The 16,437-nt window shown below is 40.9% G+C and overlaps 1 protein-coding gene across 4 annotated transcripts in view; it reads left to right on the plus strand.

Moving 5' to 3' along the window:
* The window catches only part of LOC122565247 (phospholipid-transporting ATPase ABCA1-like), a 173,752-nt gene that overhangs the window by 141,435 nt on the left and 15,880 nt on the right, over positions 1–16,437 (plus strand). For all 4 annotated transcript variants that reach the window (XM_043721016.1, XM_043721017.1, XM_043721019.1 and 1 more), the window contains 7 exons: positions 2,106–2,221; positions 2,332–2,476; positions 6,697–6,820; positions 8,826–8,955; positions 10,171–10,291; positions 11,145–11,207; positions 12,735–12,841. In XM_043721016.1, coding sequence (XP_043576951.1) covers positions 2,106–2,221; positions 2,332–2,476; positions 6,697–6,820; positions 8,826–8,955; positions 10,171–10,291; positions 11,145–11,207; positions 12,735–12,841 — 806 coding nt within the window. The remainder of the gene's footprint in view (positions 1–2,105; positions 2,222–2,331; positions 2,477–6,696; positions 6,821–8,825; positions 8,956–10,170; positions 10,292–11,144; positions 11,208–12,734; positions 12,842–16,437) is intronic.

Consider the following 16,437-nt stretch of genomic DNA (forward strand, 5'->3'; position numbering starts at 1 on the left):
CCGAACCTGAGGACACAGCTTAAAAATACGGGGTAGACCATTTAGGACAGAGATGAGGAGAAACTTGTTCACCCAGAGAGTGGTGGCTGTGTGGAATGCTCTGCCCAGAGGGCAGTGGAGGCCCAGTCTCTGGATTCATTTAAGAGTTGGATAGAGCTCTCAAGGATAGTGGAATCAAGGGTTATGGAGATAAGGCAGGAAGAGGACACTGATTAGGAATGATCAGCCATGATCATGTTGAATGGCGGTGCAGGCTCGAAGGGCTAAATGGTCTACTTCTGCACCTATTGTCTATGTCTCTGTGAAGAATTTTTCCTGCACTTCTCCCTTCAATTTTCCCCCTCTTACCTTAAATCTGTGTCCTCTTGTAGTTGACGTTACCACCCAGGGCAAAAGCCTCTGATTATCCACCCCCTATCTATGCTTCTCATAATTTTGTAGCCCGTGTATCAGATTTCCCCCCCTCAGCCTCCATCTTTCCAGTGAAAACAATCCAAGTTTACCCAACCCCACCTCATAACTAAAACCTTCCAGACCAGACAATATCCTGGTAAACCTTCTCCAAAGCATCTATGCCCTTCAGGTAGTGTGGCAACCAGAACTGCACACAATATTCCAAATGTGGCGTAACTAAGGTTTTGTACAGCTGTAGCATAACATAATGGTATATTTATGCAGAATATATTCTCAGTCATTATTTGAGTATTGTGTGCAGTATTGTGCGTCTCATACAGAAAACAAGAGATAAAATGCAACATGAACTCACCAGGATAATTACAGGGAGGAAAACTAGTCATGAGATGACACTTGAAATACTGAAATTATTTTCACAACTGCTGGCAAAGCTGAGAAAGTTTCACAAAGTTTCAAATTGATGAAAAGGAGTTGGGTAATAACCTAAACTGTCGTACTGCTGGAAAAAGTCATATTTTTTGCAAAGCGTTTTGTTTTCACCTGTCAGGACAATTTCAACAAGCAATGTGAATTTCAACAATGTGAAGGGAAAAACAATATTTATACTATGTGAAAGGACAATGCTGATTAGTTGGAAAGTGGACTGATGAATAGAGGGGCTATCATGGAGAATCCACGAGTTAGATGATGACCAACTTTCAAGTTTTGTTTAAATTTTAAATTAGACATTTTGACTCTAACTGGTCAAGACATTGTCCTGAGAAACGAACTAGAGAACGGCTGTCACCTCTTTTGCTAAGTTGAAATAGTGCAGTGTATGTACATGTTCTTTCTGTCTGCAGTGACCAGGATCTTGTGTATTAATATATGCAGCTAAGCTCAGGTTGCTTGTCAATGTAATTCTTTGCACACTCAGGATTATTTAGCAAATGCCGTCTAAACACGATCACATTTAATTCTGGACGCTCCGTTTTGAGTTTTGCAAAGTGGCTGGTTGTGAACAACTGAAGGGATATGCTGTTTGGGACGGATGGCCAACATATCTAGCATCCCTCTAGCAGTGAAATCTATGTACTGCATTACTGAATTATGTGATGTGCAGCGTATCTTTTTGGTTTGATGCCAGCATCCTGTTAATGGTAAACACCACTTGTGCTGCTACTGCATGTAGCAGTTCAAAACCATTAGCTTCACTGGTTGTTTAAACTTATAAAATACATTACCCAATCTGAGGTATACTTGGCACTTTTCAGGACCAAAAGTGATGACATTCGCCGGTTCATGAGTCTAGTTCTGGAGTCCATGACCAGATGCTATCAATTTCAAGAGCGAAAAGAGTGATTAAGGCAATTTATGCAGTGTTAATGCATGAAATCCTTTTCCATGGAGAGACTGAAACAACAGTTATTACATTTTTGAAGGGCAACTACACAAAGTATTTGAAGCAGGTGAAGACACCAACTATATAGAGAGAGCACATTAGTGGATGAGCTTTTCAAAGTACCTCGTATACACATCTCAGTCATTGAATGAGTCCCTGTTTTTCCTAAATCTTAATGATAGTATGGAGTTCACACATAGTGAAAGAAGAGTAGGTGAGTCACATGGAGTCCATGATGGGATAGATTATTCTTTTGAAGGAACAGATTGATAATCAGTGAATTCTCATTCTGTACCTTTTTCTTTTTCAGTGTAATTACGCGGTGTCAGCAACACTGGTAGTGATCATCTTCATCTGCTTTCAACAAAGATCTTACGTATCTGCCCCCAATTTGCCAGCACTGATCCTCCTGCTGTTCCTTTATGGGTAAGTGGGCAAGGCCTTTCATCTCCAAACCCTAAATACAATTGAATTTGTGAAAGTTCTCCTAGTGCCCTTTCTATTTCGTTTCATGTTTGTTGGTTCTGTTTCTTCAGCTGGTCCATCACTCCCCTCATGTATCCAGCATCCTTTTTGTTCAGTATCCCCAGTTCCGCCTATGTGGCACTAACCTGTGTAAATCTATTCATCGGTATCAATGGCAGTGTGGCCACCTTTGTCCTAGAGCTCTTCCATGACAAGGTAATACACCATTTTCCTGTTTTGTTACATAATAAGTAGTGCCTGGTAATGTTCAGGAATCTTGAGGGAAGTCTGAAGTAATTGTCAGATAATGAGGTTGTCCTAAGCCTGTTCCTGGGATGAAGAGCTTATTTTATGAAGAAATGTCGAATAGGTTGGGGCCACATCCATTAGAGTTTAGAAAAATGAGAAGTGATCTTATTGAAATGTGAAAGATTTTGAGGGGACTAAATGAGATGAAACTGGAGGAAGTTTCACCTTGTGGGCGCAAGTAATACTAGGGGACATACTTAATAAAAGAAAAGTAGTCTCCCTTTTGTTATGAAGATGTAGAGGTGTACTGCACCTTTAAGAGAGTTGAAAAAACTAGCAAGGACTGACAAAACATAGAGAGTGCTGAATAAAGAAAGAATGTTGCAGATGAGTTGCCATGAAACAAAAACAAATTCAAATTTGGGTAATCAGTTTAAATTGTGCCCCAATGTACCAAAATCCAATCAAATTTGAATTTAGTATTTGGGTAATATTAAAACCAATGAAATGATCCAATGTTTTGGGGGTATAAAACTGGATATTTTGAACAGTTAGGGGAAGTGGAGTTGAAATGCCCATCAGCCATGATTGAATGGCGGAGTGGACTCAATGGGCCGAATGGCCTTACTTCCGCTCCTCTGTCTTATGGTCTTAAGAACTATCAAGGACATCCACAAATACAGACTGGTAGTTGAAGAACTCTCTGAAAGGTACCTGTCTATAAGAAGTTCGCACAGCAGAACATCAGAACCGACTTACAGAGAATCAACAAAGCTGACTGGATTTGAAACTTTTTAAAATCTTAATTAGGATTTTTTTATCAGACCAATATTGTAGATTGGGAGGTAAAAGATAGGTTTAAGAGAAAAGAGTTGTAAATAGTTGTTGGTTTTGATATATTCTGTTGGATTTAAAGAATAAAGTTGTTATTTTTTATTTTAAATAATGACCTCTGGGATAGTTTCTTGCTTCTCGAATTTTAAAGGATTCTGGCGTGAGTTGAACTTTTTCTGTGTGGCTGGTTTAAATTAGCAGAAGGCTTTACCCTGTGTCATAACACTTTAAAGACCAAGTTAAGGTTTTTTGTTTCTCTAAAGGAGCGTTAGTCTGTGGGATTCTGATGCCCAGAATGTAATGGAAACTGGGTCTTTGAATGTACTCAAGACTGAGGTGGATGTTTGAGAAAAAGAGAGCTAAAGGTCACAGGGTGCAGACAGGAAAGTGAAGTTGAGACCACAAACAAATCAACCAAGATCTTGTTCAATAATGGAGCAGGCTCAAAGTGTCAACGCCTGCTTTCAAGACCTATATTGCTGCATGCTATTGCTACCATTGTGCATTTTCAATGTCATGGTACAGATATACTGTTGGATAATTGCTCCTAAATCTTTTCCTATTTTCTAGCTACTTTTGCATGATATTTAATATATCTTCTCAAACTGCACCATTTTCATGTCAGACTGGAATACATCAAAACTTCACCCTGGTGTTAACCTCTGTCCATGCTGATACGACTGGGTGTTGATGCCCTGTTACTGGGTATTGATGTCTTGGTATTTGCCTGTGTCACTGGGTGTTGGTATTTCACACACCACTCAGAATTCTTGCAGTACAGAAAGAGGCCATTCAGCCTGTAGTGCCTGTGCCTGTGCCACATCCAGTACCATTTCTCCCATTTTCTCCCTGTAATCCTGCAATTTTTTTAAATTTTCAGATAATCCAATTCCCCCTTGAACGTTTTAACTGAACCCTAACCCTCCACTCACCACAAATTCAGACAGTGCATGTTAGATCCTAACCTGTAACCTCAAGTAAAGGTTTCTGCGCATGTGTCCATTTCCCTTACATCTGTGTCTTACCTGTACATTGTATAGTTCTTGATTTTTCCACCAGTGGGAAATTCTTCTCTATCAATTCTGTCCAAATGATCCTCATGATCTTAAATCTTTTTCTCAATGCTTACCTTCTTGAAGGAAAAGAGTCCAATCTTCTCCAACATGTCCAGATAACAAAGCTCCTCATCCTGGAACCATTCCTGTGAATCTTTACTGCACCATCTCTAACACCTTCACATACTTCCTAACGTGTAGTACCTGAATAAAGTGCAATTGATTTAAATTGCTTCTAGTTTATGCCAAACCAAACTTTTATACAAGCTTAACAAGCCCTCTTAACAACAACTTAAAGAGTTGCTATTTAACTCTTGTACTTATGCCTTTATTAGTAAATCCCAGGATACTGTATAATTTATTGACTATACTCTCAATCTGTGCTGCTGTCTTTAATGTCTTATGCACATGTATACCTAGGTTCACTTGCTGCTGCACTCCCTTTAGAATTGTACCTTTTTGTTTTGTCTCTCCCTGTTCTGTTCATCGAATTAATCACTTCCTCAATTCTCTACATTAAACTTCATCTGCCATTTGTCCACCACTTGGCATTATACATTTTGAAATTTTACATTATGCTTTTCATAGTTCACAAAGTTTTGTAGCTTTGAAACATTGAAATTGTGTCCTGTACAACAAGGCCTATATTATTAGTATAAATCGGGAAAAGCAAAGGTCCCATTACTAACACCTGGGGATAAACAGTACAAATGTTCCTCCAGTCCAAAAAAAATCCATAACCACTATTCCATTTAGTACAAGTTAATTTTGTATCCATGTGGTTACTGTCTCCTTTATTCACTGAGCAATAACATTGCTCACAAGTCTGTTGTGTGGTTCAATATCAAATGCCTTTTGGAAATTTCTGTATCTGCATTACTCTTGCCAACCCTTTGCTATCTCTGCAAAAAAAACTTCAAGTTAGTTAAATACACTTGCTCTTGACAAATCCCTGCTGGCTTTTCTCAACTAACCCCCACTCGCTGAAGTGACTAACTTGCTCCCAAATATATTTTGGAAGTTTCCCCACTATCAAAGCTAAACTGACTGGCCTAAACCTGTAGTTGCAGGGCTTATCTTTACATCATTCTTTTCAACAAGGACATAAAGCTAGCCATTCTCCAGTCCTCTTGTACCAGTGATTCCAAGAAAGATTGCACAATAAAAGGACCAGGGCATCTGAAATTTCCACTTGCACTTTCCTCAGCTAAATCTCATCTGATCCTGGTGCTATCCTGACATTAAAGTACACACAGCCTATACAATATCTCTTCATTATTCATTTTAAACCCTGGAACATTGGAGGTTGAGGGTTGACCTTTATAGAGGTTTATAAAATCATGAGCAGCATGGTAGGATCAATAGCCAAGGTATTTTTCCGAGGGTGTGGGTGTCCAAAACTAGATGGTGAGAGAGGAAATATTTAAAAAGGACCTGGGGGGGCAACTTTTTCACACAGCAGGTGGTGTTTGCATGGAATAAGCTGCGAGAGGAAGTGGTGGAAGTGGGTACAATTACAACATTTAAAAGGCATCTGGATGGGCACATGAATAGAAAGGTTTTAAAAGGATATGGGTCAAGTGCTGGCAAATGAGACTAGGTCAGATTGGGATACCTGGTCGGCGCAGACAAGTTGGACTGAAGGGTCTGTTTCTGTGCTGAATGATTCTATGACTCTGAGTAAGGAAGTTACAGGTTCAAACCCATTGCAGTGCTTAAGCGTACACTGGCATCAGCGCCGTATTTAGAGAGCTCTGCATTGTTGGATGTGCTGTCCTTCTTTAAACCAAGGCACTATATACCTGTTCAAATTATTCATTTGGATATTAAATGAGTGGAGGTGACGTTTTCGTCACCCTTTCTCCCTGGCAACCAATAGACCGAGGTTGCACTCACTGCAGTTCTCCATAATTTGCTGTGATTAGTGCTCGAGAAATTCAAATAAGGTGCTGAAACATATTAGCCAGAATCTCCCAAACAAGATTAATCTTAGCTGGTCTAGTAATGAGAATCCTGTAGTTGACCACAGGGTACTTTATTTAGGAAGAGAAAAAGCATCCAGGCTCCCTCCTTCTGATCAACATTCTAGTTACCTGCTCTGGAGAGTATGTATTTGATATCGGATATGGTCAGGAACATGCATGCAAAACTCCACCTTCAATCTGGACTGGTACTTGGATAAGGGGCACTTTAGTGAGGTGTTTAATGTCCATAGAGTAAGAATTAGTGCCCAGGAAAGTAAAGAGGAAAGTGGCGATTAAATGGTTTAATTCCTGACTCTGTCTTTCCTCTGTGTAGAAATTGGATGATGTCAATCAAATCCTGAAAAAGGTTTTCCTCATTTTCCCACATTTCTGCCTGGGCCGAGGCATGATCGACATGGTGAAGAATCAAGCTATGGCAGATGCATATGAGAGGATTGGTCAGTAAATGTTTCTAATAATTTTACTAAATCTAGCCAGTACCAGATTGTATGCCTTATATTTTGAGCTGATAAACTTCAGGTCTGAATGTTTTTGAAGATCAGTTCAAGACTCTCAATGACTGAGGAATCTAAATTAATTAACATAATTAATTTAAAGCAATCTCTTAATTAAGGACAGATAGGCCATGTTAATTTAAATTTTCTACACATAAACTTAATATCCAAGACTTCTAGCTTTTAGTACATTTCTTTAGGCAATTTAACTCTGAGTAATGAAGAATAAAAAAATTAGTTGGTCAAAAAGTGCATATTTCAAGGCTACAGATCCCATGATCTCATTAATGAACCCATTACAACAATAAATTACTGTACAGAGTAAAGCCAGTCATTAAATAATTTGAAAGATCATTTCGGTTCATCTAATTACCCAGGTTTTTTTCTCCTTATTCCGAAGTTAACCTTCTTCAATTGTTTGTCCTGTTTGTTTTCGAAGGTTGTTATTGAATCCGACTGTACAACTGTAGCACATTCCAAATCCCAACCTCCCAATGCATAAGTTGTTTTCTAATATCACCTTTGGTTCTTTTGCTAATCACCTTTAAATTTGCACCACCTAATTCTCCACCTTCAACCTTAGAAACAGTTGCTTATTTATTCTATCTAAATCATGATTATAAACTCATCTATTAAATTTCAGCTTTACCTTCTCCACTTTAAGGAGACAAATTTGTAGTTTTTCAAGTTGATTAATATAGCTATGACCCTCATTGTATTCTTGTAAATCACATCTACGCCCTCTCTAAAACTTTTACTGCCTTTTGACAGTCTGGTGCCCAATATCAGGCATAATACTTCAGCTGGCCAAATGATGTAGAGTCAAGAGTGTGTTGCTGGAAAAGCAAAGCAGGTTAGGCAGCATCTGAGGAGCAGGAGATTCACTGTTTCGGGACAGAGCCCTTCATCAGGAATGAGGCTGAGAGCCTTAGGAATGGAGTGATTTAGCCTAGATTTAGCCTCACTTCCTGGCATTGTGCCTCTATTTACAAAGCACAAGATCCAGTATGATTTATTAATAGCTTTGTTAACCTGTCTTGCGAAATATCACTTCATAAACATCTCCAGGTCTTGTTGCTTGCACCCCATTTAAAATAGAACCCTGATTTTGTAACGACGTGGCCATTAATCAAAATACAAAACCTCTATATTTGCTGTGTTCCCCAAACTGAAATGTGCACTTTTTTCATAGCCAGATTGTTTTGTTCCTTGCCCTCCTCCTGTGAGAGTGCTGATTCAGGCTGTTTCACAGGCATTCTGGACAGCAGTCACCTTTTGCCATTTTGCCCCAATGTCCCTTTCTCATGTGTAAACATTGAACTTTAAATCTCTGCAGTGGTCTGTGAATGAAAGATCGCTCAGCCAAGCCCTGTCTGGCTTTGGCTCATATCCAGCTGTGCACGAACCCTTAGGGAGGCGTGAGAAGTGTGGACTGTGGTTGGATACTGAAAGATGGAAGAGGATTAGGAACATTAGTAGCAGTGGGGGACACTGAGGTCAAATGTAGCAGTCTTGATTGGGTTGGGGTTAATGGGGTGGGGAGGGGGGGGTGAAGGTGGTGTAGTTGTAATGTCACTGAACTAGTGATCTTGAGACCCACGTTAATGCTGCGGAGTCAATGTTCCAAATCCCATTAGGGCAAATGGTGAAGTTGCAATTCAATAAAAATTCAGTACTAGTTTAGTAGTGATCATGTAACCATTGTCAGTTGTTGTAAACCCCCACCTGTTTTACTAATAACAGTGAGGGAAGGAAATCTTCCATCCTGGTCTGGCCTCCATGTGACTCCAGACCCAGAGCAATGTTGTTTAAAACCTAGGTCAGTGACGTTGTGAAAGTCAGCAGGAGAAGTCTCAAACATTAACATTCCAGATTTGGTAAAATGACAAATGTTTCTATTGTTCCGAAACGGAGTAAGAACTTTCCATACATTTGCTTTGTGATTTAGGGGAGAAGGTGTTCACATCTCCACTCTCCTGGGACCTGGTGGGAAAGAACCTGTTTGCCATGGCTGTCCAGGGAATCGTCTTCTTTCTGTTCACAATTCTACTGCAGTACAGATTCTTCTTCAAAATGAGGTGAGGTACCCAGATGTCGGTTTCTAGTTTTATTGCAGCACCTTTTTAGTTTAGGGAAGTAATTTCTGTTCAGTACGTTGCTGCACATCGTTTAATAATGCAAATAGTATATCTGACCCTCTGTTGCAGTTTATGTTAGTAAACCGTAACAATGGATTAGACCTTTAGACTCTGAGGTGTGGATTTTCACCTAGCCTTAACTGATGGAGTGAAAATCTCTTAGCTGATTGTGAGGACTCTAGCTTGTAGAGTGTGAAGTTTCAGTCCAGTTCCTAGTGGACATGAATATATATTAGAAAATGGTTCCTAAATCAGGAGAGTTATTTACTTTTATCTGTTAAATGTAGCTTGTTTGCAGGGTTACTGATTGCAAGTTTACTGTACAAATTGCTAATTTAGTGTTGCTTATGATAGCATTGCTGACTCCTGACTCCTGACCCTCCACCACAGTTCCGATGTTTACTGTTTATTTGAGGGTTGATCATAGGATTCTTTTTCTCCTGTGTCCTCACTTCTGCAGAACCTTCACTTTGCAATATGGATATTTTGCAAAGTCTACATCCACTGATATAAGTTGACCTCTCTTGTCTTACACAGGAAGAATGCTGAGTTATTTGGGCCTTCACAATGCATTAATAGACTCCAATCAAGGCACACTACCAAATATAAATTTATGGACACTCACTCTGTTCCGTTTCAGAGCTGGGGGTCTCAATCACTCACTTGTAGCATCCTCAGCGTGATAATAAATGCACTGCATAGGACCATGTCTTCAGTGTGCTCACATTATATGGTCACATCTCTCCACAGTGTACGTGCATGAAGTTGTAAATGTGCGAGAGTGGGAGAATGTTTAGAGCCGACAAGTGAGGGAAGCATGATGTGTATGATGACCTAATGAAGCAGGATGGAAAATTACAATCGCTTACCAATGTGCTGAAATGCAAAGGTTAAGTCATTGTTATGCAAGTTCAGCCAGCTATGTCCAACTGAATGGTCAGAATAACTTTGGACATAAATGAGTGTTAAATAAAGAGTGAACACAGAAACACAGCCTTGTTAGCAGCTTAACATCACTTTCCCACACCTAGAGTAAATGTTATATCTATGTAATGTAACACTGTCAAGGATCCATGTACAGGCTACAAACTATTTTGGCTTCATATTTGTTTTACAATCAATCAACATCTGGCTTATTGTTTTTTTCCTCCACAGATCTCTGTCTTTAAAACTTCCACCATTGGAAACAGAGGATGAGGATGTAGCCAGAGAGAGGCAAAGGGTTATGTATGGTGGAAGTGATGGTGATATTCTAGTCATCAAGGATCTCACCAAAGTAAGACAGATTCCAGTTTTTGCTGTTCACTCTGTCTGTTAAGGCTGTGCTTATAACAGCTTGATCGTTATAGCACAAAAGATGAAGTTCACTGTTCAGAAATGCAACACAGCTTTCTCAGTTGGCAGCTACATTTCCCTGTTTGGGACTCAGTCAAACAGAGCATTAAGTTGCTAGTTTGATTTCTGTTATGTTGCTGAGTGTGTGCTCTTAATATTTGTGAAAGCATCTTGGCACTGCTGCGAACTGTTGTGTAAATGGCAGAATAATGATGGCAATACACACACATAACTTAGCATAAATGGTAGGTTATGCTGCTCCTGTGATGCCCCGATACCTAACATTCTGCAAGTGAGGTTAAATCTTGTTGGTTGATACTTAAATAGCAATTATCCTTCCCATTTGGGTTGTGGAGGATTGATAGGGAGGAATGTGGTCATGGAGGAGGCAACTGACATTTCAGAGTTGGATTAAAGTTGACAAATCTAATAATGGTGGTTGAACCGGCTATTCTGCAAAACCACATAGCATCTCTAACAATTTAATGGAATCAGGAAAGATAGACTGCTGGGTTTTAGAGCTAACCTACAACCATTTGCACTGTTGATGAGGTGGCTCCAGCTAGCTTACTCAGTACCATGTGCCTTGCCTACCTGGGCATATTCTCTTCAGATATGGTTTGAATGAAGATGGGGGGAGAGTAGGGTTGAGGTTTGAATGGGGAAGTTATAGTTTGGGAATATACGATTTGTTTATTTGGTAAACAGATGCTAGGGATAGATTTTTCTATGTCAAATACATTAAAAAAATACAGCTATTAGTTAACTATAAGTCACTTTATTTGGTCTCTTAGGTTTACAGAAGGAAAAAGAAACCAGCTGTGGACCGACTGTGTGTGGGAATTCCTCCTGGAGAGGTAAGAACTGGTGTGTGTGCATGAGTTTGCAAATGGCGTTGTTACATTTGGCATAGTTTGAATATCATGTTTTCGTATCCAATGACATTTGCTGAGAAGTGCATTTATTGTAGATATCAAGTGAAGAAAGAACTGGTTTCAACACCTGCTTAAGAGTAGGAATAAATGAGTCTTTTTCCAAGTGGTAGGTATTGACTATTGGGGTACACAGGAGTCTGTACTTAGACCCCATCTAATTAACAATATTCACAGTGATTTAGGTGGGGGGAGCTAAATGGAACATTTTCATGTTTGCAGATGACACAAAGCTAAGTGGGAATGTGAGGAGGGTGTAGAGTGATTCAGTGATTGGCTTCATTGTGATTTGGACAAGGCCAGTGATTGGGCAGATGCGTGGCAGATGAAGTACAATGTGGATAAACGTGAGGTTATCCATTTTGGTAGTAAAAACAGGAAGGCAGAGTATAAACAGAATGGCAATAGACTGGCAAAAGGGAAGTACAATGAAACCTGGGTGTCCTTGTACATCAGTCACTGAAAGTAAGGAGGTGGTGCCGAAGCCAAATAATAGGTTGGTTTTCATAGTGAGAGAATTTGAGTACAGGAACAGGAATGTCTTGGTGAGACCACACTTGGAACATTGCAGTTTTGGTCTCCTTTTCTGAGGATGTTCTGGCTATGGAGGGAGTGCAGTTGAAGGTTTATCAGACTAGTTCTGCCATCCCAAGAGTCAATGTATGAAGAGAGATGGATCAGTTAGGACTGTATTCACTGAAATTTAGAAGAATGAGGGGGATTTCATAGAAACCTATAAAATTCAAATGGTATTAGACAAGATAAATGCAGGAAGGACCTTCGCGATGACTGGAGATTTCAGAACCAGGGGTTGCAGTTTAAGGATATGGGATAAGCAATTTCCAACTGAGATGAGGAGAAATTTCTTCATCCAAAGAGTGGTGATCCTATAGAATTCCCTGTCACTGAAAGTGATTGAGACCAAAACATGGAATATTTTCAAGGAGGGTTTTAGATATATTTGTTAGGGCTAAAGCGATCAAAGAGTATGATGAGAAGACAGGAACAGGGTACTGAGTTCGATGATCAGCCATGATCATGTTAAATGGCGGAGAAGGCTGGAAGGATCGAATGGCCTTCTCTTCCAGTTTTCTATGTTTCTATGTTGCCTGTCTAGCTGACTGGTCTTGTTTAACACGCTGGTGTGGTAAAAACAATGACTGCAGATGCTGGAAACCAGATTCTGGATCAGTGGTGCTGGAAGAGCACAGCAATTCAGGCAGCATCCGAGGACAGGCAAAATCGACGTTTCGGTTTAACACACTGGTTGAGCTATCAGAGATGACCAAATGCTGTGGGGCTCATCTGGGAAAGAGTCAGTACCTTAGCAGAAATGGGGAGGTTAATGAAGTTTAAAAATAACTGCCGTTCTCTACCCTGCTCTTATTAGCTTTACTCGAGATGATGGCAAAACAGATCTCTCCTGAAGTCTCTATAAATGGTTCCTTACAGTGCTTTGGACTGCTGGGGATCAATGGAGCTGGGAAAACATCCACGTTTAAGATGCTTACAGGTGACACTGAGGTCAGCAGTGGTGAGGCCTTCCTTGATGGATATAGGTAATAATTCATTTATAAATTATATTTGGTGATTCCTGAGATATAAACTGTTTAGTTAGTGGTGTCTAAATTGTCAGTCGATGAAATCCATTCCTAAAATCTAGGATTTATTACTGTCCTGTTTGAAATTAATGGCCTGGGGGTTTGTATGGATATAGTACAACCCGATTATCTCATTGGTGCAAGGATCTATTATTCTAAGCAGACTGTGTGAAATGGGAGTGTATTTCAGTTTGATATATCGTCCCTGAGGTCCTGAATCACCCACTAAGATATCCCTATGCAAAATAATTAATTACTTTCACACAATTCATATTGAGGAAAGGCTATTTATATTCAGTAAATATTTGATAGGTCAGTGCTCCCTATCTGACTTCTCTCCATATTCAAAGTTGTGAGAAGATTTGTAGCTCGGGTGCTCGTTGTTGTGGTTCTGTTCGCCGAGCTGGGAATTTGTGTTGCAGACGTTTCGTCCCCTGTCTAGGTGACATCCTCAGTGCTTGGGAGCCTCTTGTGAGGCACTTCTGTGATCTTTCCTCCGGCATTTATAGTGGTTTGTCTCTGCCGCTTCCGGTTGTCAGTTCTAGCTGTCCACTGCAGTCGCCGGTATATTGGGTCCAGGTCGATGTGTTTATTGATTGAATCTGTGGATGAGTGCCATGCCTCTAGGAATTCCCTGGCTGTTCTCTGTTTGGCTTGTCCTATAATAGTAGTGTTGTCCCAGTCGAACGCATGTTGCTTGTCATCTGAGTGTGTGGCTACTAAGGATAGCTGGTCGTGTCGTTTTGTGGCTAGTTGGCTCCATATCTGCCAATCATCTTCCTCATCCATTTCACTCTAACCATCAATACTGTCCTACACCCTCCCTCTTGTCATGTCCCCCATCCAGCCTACATTCATCTCCAGTATATCCTTAAATCACCTCTTACCACTACCTCACCATTTCAGTCAATCCCCAACCCTCCCTTTACTACACTTCACATTCTTCAGCTTCAGATAATTCCACCACGTTCAGCAATCTCCCTTTTTCTCCAAAGACAATGTTTTGAGGAGAGATAGACTTTTCAGTGAAATTGTGTGTATATATATTTCAAAGAAGTATTAATCTTATGGATAGTACACACAGCTACTACTGAGCATCTGTAGTAGATGGAGTGGATGTTTGTAGATGTGGTGCCAATCAAGTGGGCTGTTTTGATCTGGCTGGTATCAAGCTCCTTGAGTGTTGTTGGAGCTACCCCCATCCAGGCAGATGGGGAGTATTAGGAGAAAGTGAGGACTGCAGATGCTGGAGATCAGAGCTGAAAATGTGTTGCTGGAAAAGCGCAGCAGGTCAGGCAGCATCCAAGGAGCAGGAGAATCGACGTTTCGGGCATAAGCCCTTCTTCAGGAATCCTTCTTCAGGAAGAAGGGCTTGTGCCTGAAACGTTGATTCTCCTGCTCCTTGGATGCTGCCTGATCTGCTGCGCTTTTCCAGCAACACATTTTTCAAATATGGAGTATTCCATCACACTCTTGTGCATTATAGATGGTGGACAGGCTCTGCGGAGGAGTCAGGAAGTGAGTTACTTACCACAGTATTCGTAGCCTCTGACCTAGTCTTGAAGCCACTGTATTTATGTGTTGAATCCAGTTAAGTTTCTGGTCAGTAGTAACCCCAGGATGTTGGTAGTGGGGGATTCAGTGATGGTAATACCATTGAATGTCAATTGTGATTGTTAGATTGTCTCTTATTATAGACGGTCATTGACCAGCATTTGTGTGGCACAAATGTTACTTGCCACTTAACAGCCCAAGCCTGGATATTGTCCACATCTTGTTGCGTTGAATATGGACTGCTTCAGTATCCAAGGAGTTGTGATTGGTGCTGAACATTGTACAATCATTGGCGAACATTCCCACTTCTGACCTTATGATGGAGGGAAGGTCATTGATGAAGCAGCTGAAGATAGTTGGGCCTAGGACAATACCCTGACGAACTCAGTACAGTTCATAAGATATAGGAGCAGAATTAGGTCATTCGGCCCATTGAGTCTGCTCTGCCATTGAATCATGGATGATAGGTCCCTCACCCCCATTTTCCTGCCTTCTCCCCATATCCCTTCAACCCATTACCAATTAAAAATCTGTCTAACTCCTCCTCAAATTTACTCACTGTCCCAGAATCCACTGCACTTTGGGGGAGTGAATTCCACAGATTGACAACTCTTTGGGTGAAGTAGCTTCTCCTCAACTCTGTTTTAAATTTGCCACCATTTGTGCAATAATATGACCCCTCATTCTAGAATGCCCTACAAGAGGTAGCATCCACTCCATGTCGATTTTATCCATACCTTTTATCATCTTGAATACCTCAATTTGATCTCCCCTCATTCTTCTAAATTCCAGAGTGTAAACTGCTCAATCTCTCTTCATACGACAAACCCCTCATCTCTGGGATCAATGTAGTGAACTTTTGCAGAGAGATCTGGAGCTGAGATGACTATCCTCCAACAACCACAACCATCTTCCTATATGCCAAGTCTGACTCCAATCCGTTGGCACCCTGAAACCCGTTCATTCCAATTTGGCGAAGATGTCTTGCTGCCACACCTGATTTAATGTGGCCTTGGTAAAGGGCTGTCACTCTCATCTCACTTCTGGAATTTAGCTCTTTTGTCCATGTTTGAACCAAGGCTGTAATGAGGTCAGGAGCTGAGTGGAGCTGGGGGAACCCACACTGGGTGTCACTGAGCAGATTATTGCTGAGCATAGAACTATTGATGACACTTTCCATCACTTTACTGGTGATCAAGAGGAGACTGAAGAGATAGTAATTGGCCACGTTGTGTTTGCCCTACGTTTTTTGTATATGCCAGTATTGTGGCTGTACTGGAGGAGCTTGGCTAGGGCGGTGTCAAGTTCTGGAGAACAAGTCTTCAGTATTATTGCCAGAACCTTGACAGGGGCCAAAGCCTTTGCAGTATTCATTGCCTGCAACGTTCCTTGAAATCACATGGAGTGAGGCAAATTGGCTGAAGACTGGCATCTGTGATGCTGGGGACCACCGGAGAAGTTCAGAAGGATCAATGTTCCTAAACTTTGACACTTTGCTTTAGAATCGACAGCAAATAGTTTTCAGAGCCAGCCCACTGACAGGAAAGCAATGAAAGCTGCTTGAGATTGTCCAAAATGCTTCATTGCATTTTCCTATGAATACATGGCTCGCTGTTATTCTGTTCATACAGATAGACCTGACAAGTTCTGGGACATTTAAATTGTTACCAGAATACAGCAGTTAGTGCTATATAAAGGGGATGTGACTTCTGAACAGATGCTGTCTGCCCTCTGCTGAAGATATTTTGCAGGTTCCTCCATTGGAAGATTAGCCAGAGGAATTAAAAGGGAAATTTATCTGGATTACTGGTGCTGGAAGAGCACAGCAGTTCAGGCAGCATCCAAGGAGCTTCGAAATTGCCTTCAAATAAAGGCAGTGAGACTGAAGCGTGGAGAGATAAGCTAGAGGAGGGTGAGGGTGGGGAGAAAGTAGCATAGAGTACAATGGGTGAGTGGGGGAGGGGATGAAGGTGATAGGTCAGGGAGGAGAGGGTGGAGTG

Source organism: Chiloscyllium plagiosum, chromosome 31, assembly GCF_004010195.1.
Source record: "Chiloscyllium plagiosum isolate BGI_BamShark_2017 chromosome 31, ASM401019v2, whole genome shotgun sequence".
NCBI lineage: Eukaryota > Metazoa > Chordata > Chondrichthyes > Orectolobiformes > Hemiscylliidae > Chiloscyllium > Chiloscyllium plagiosum.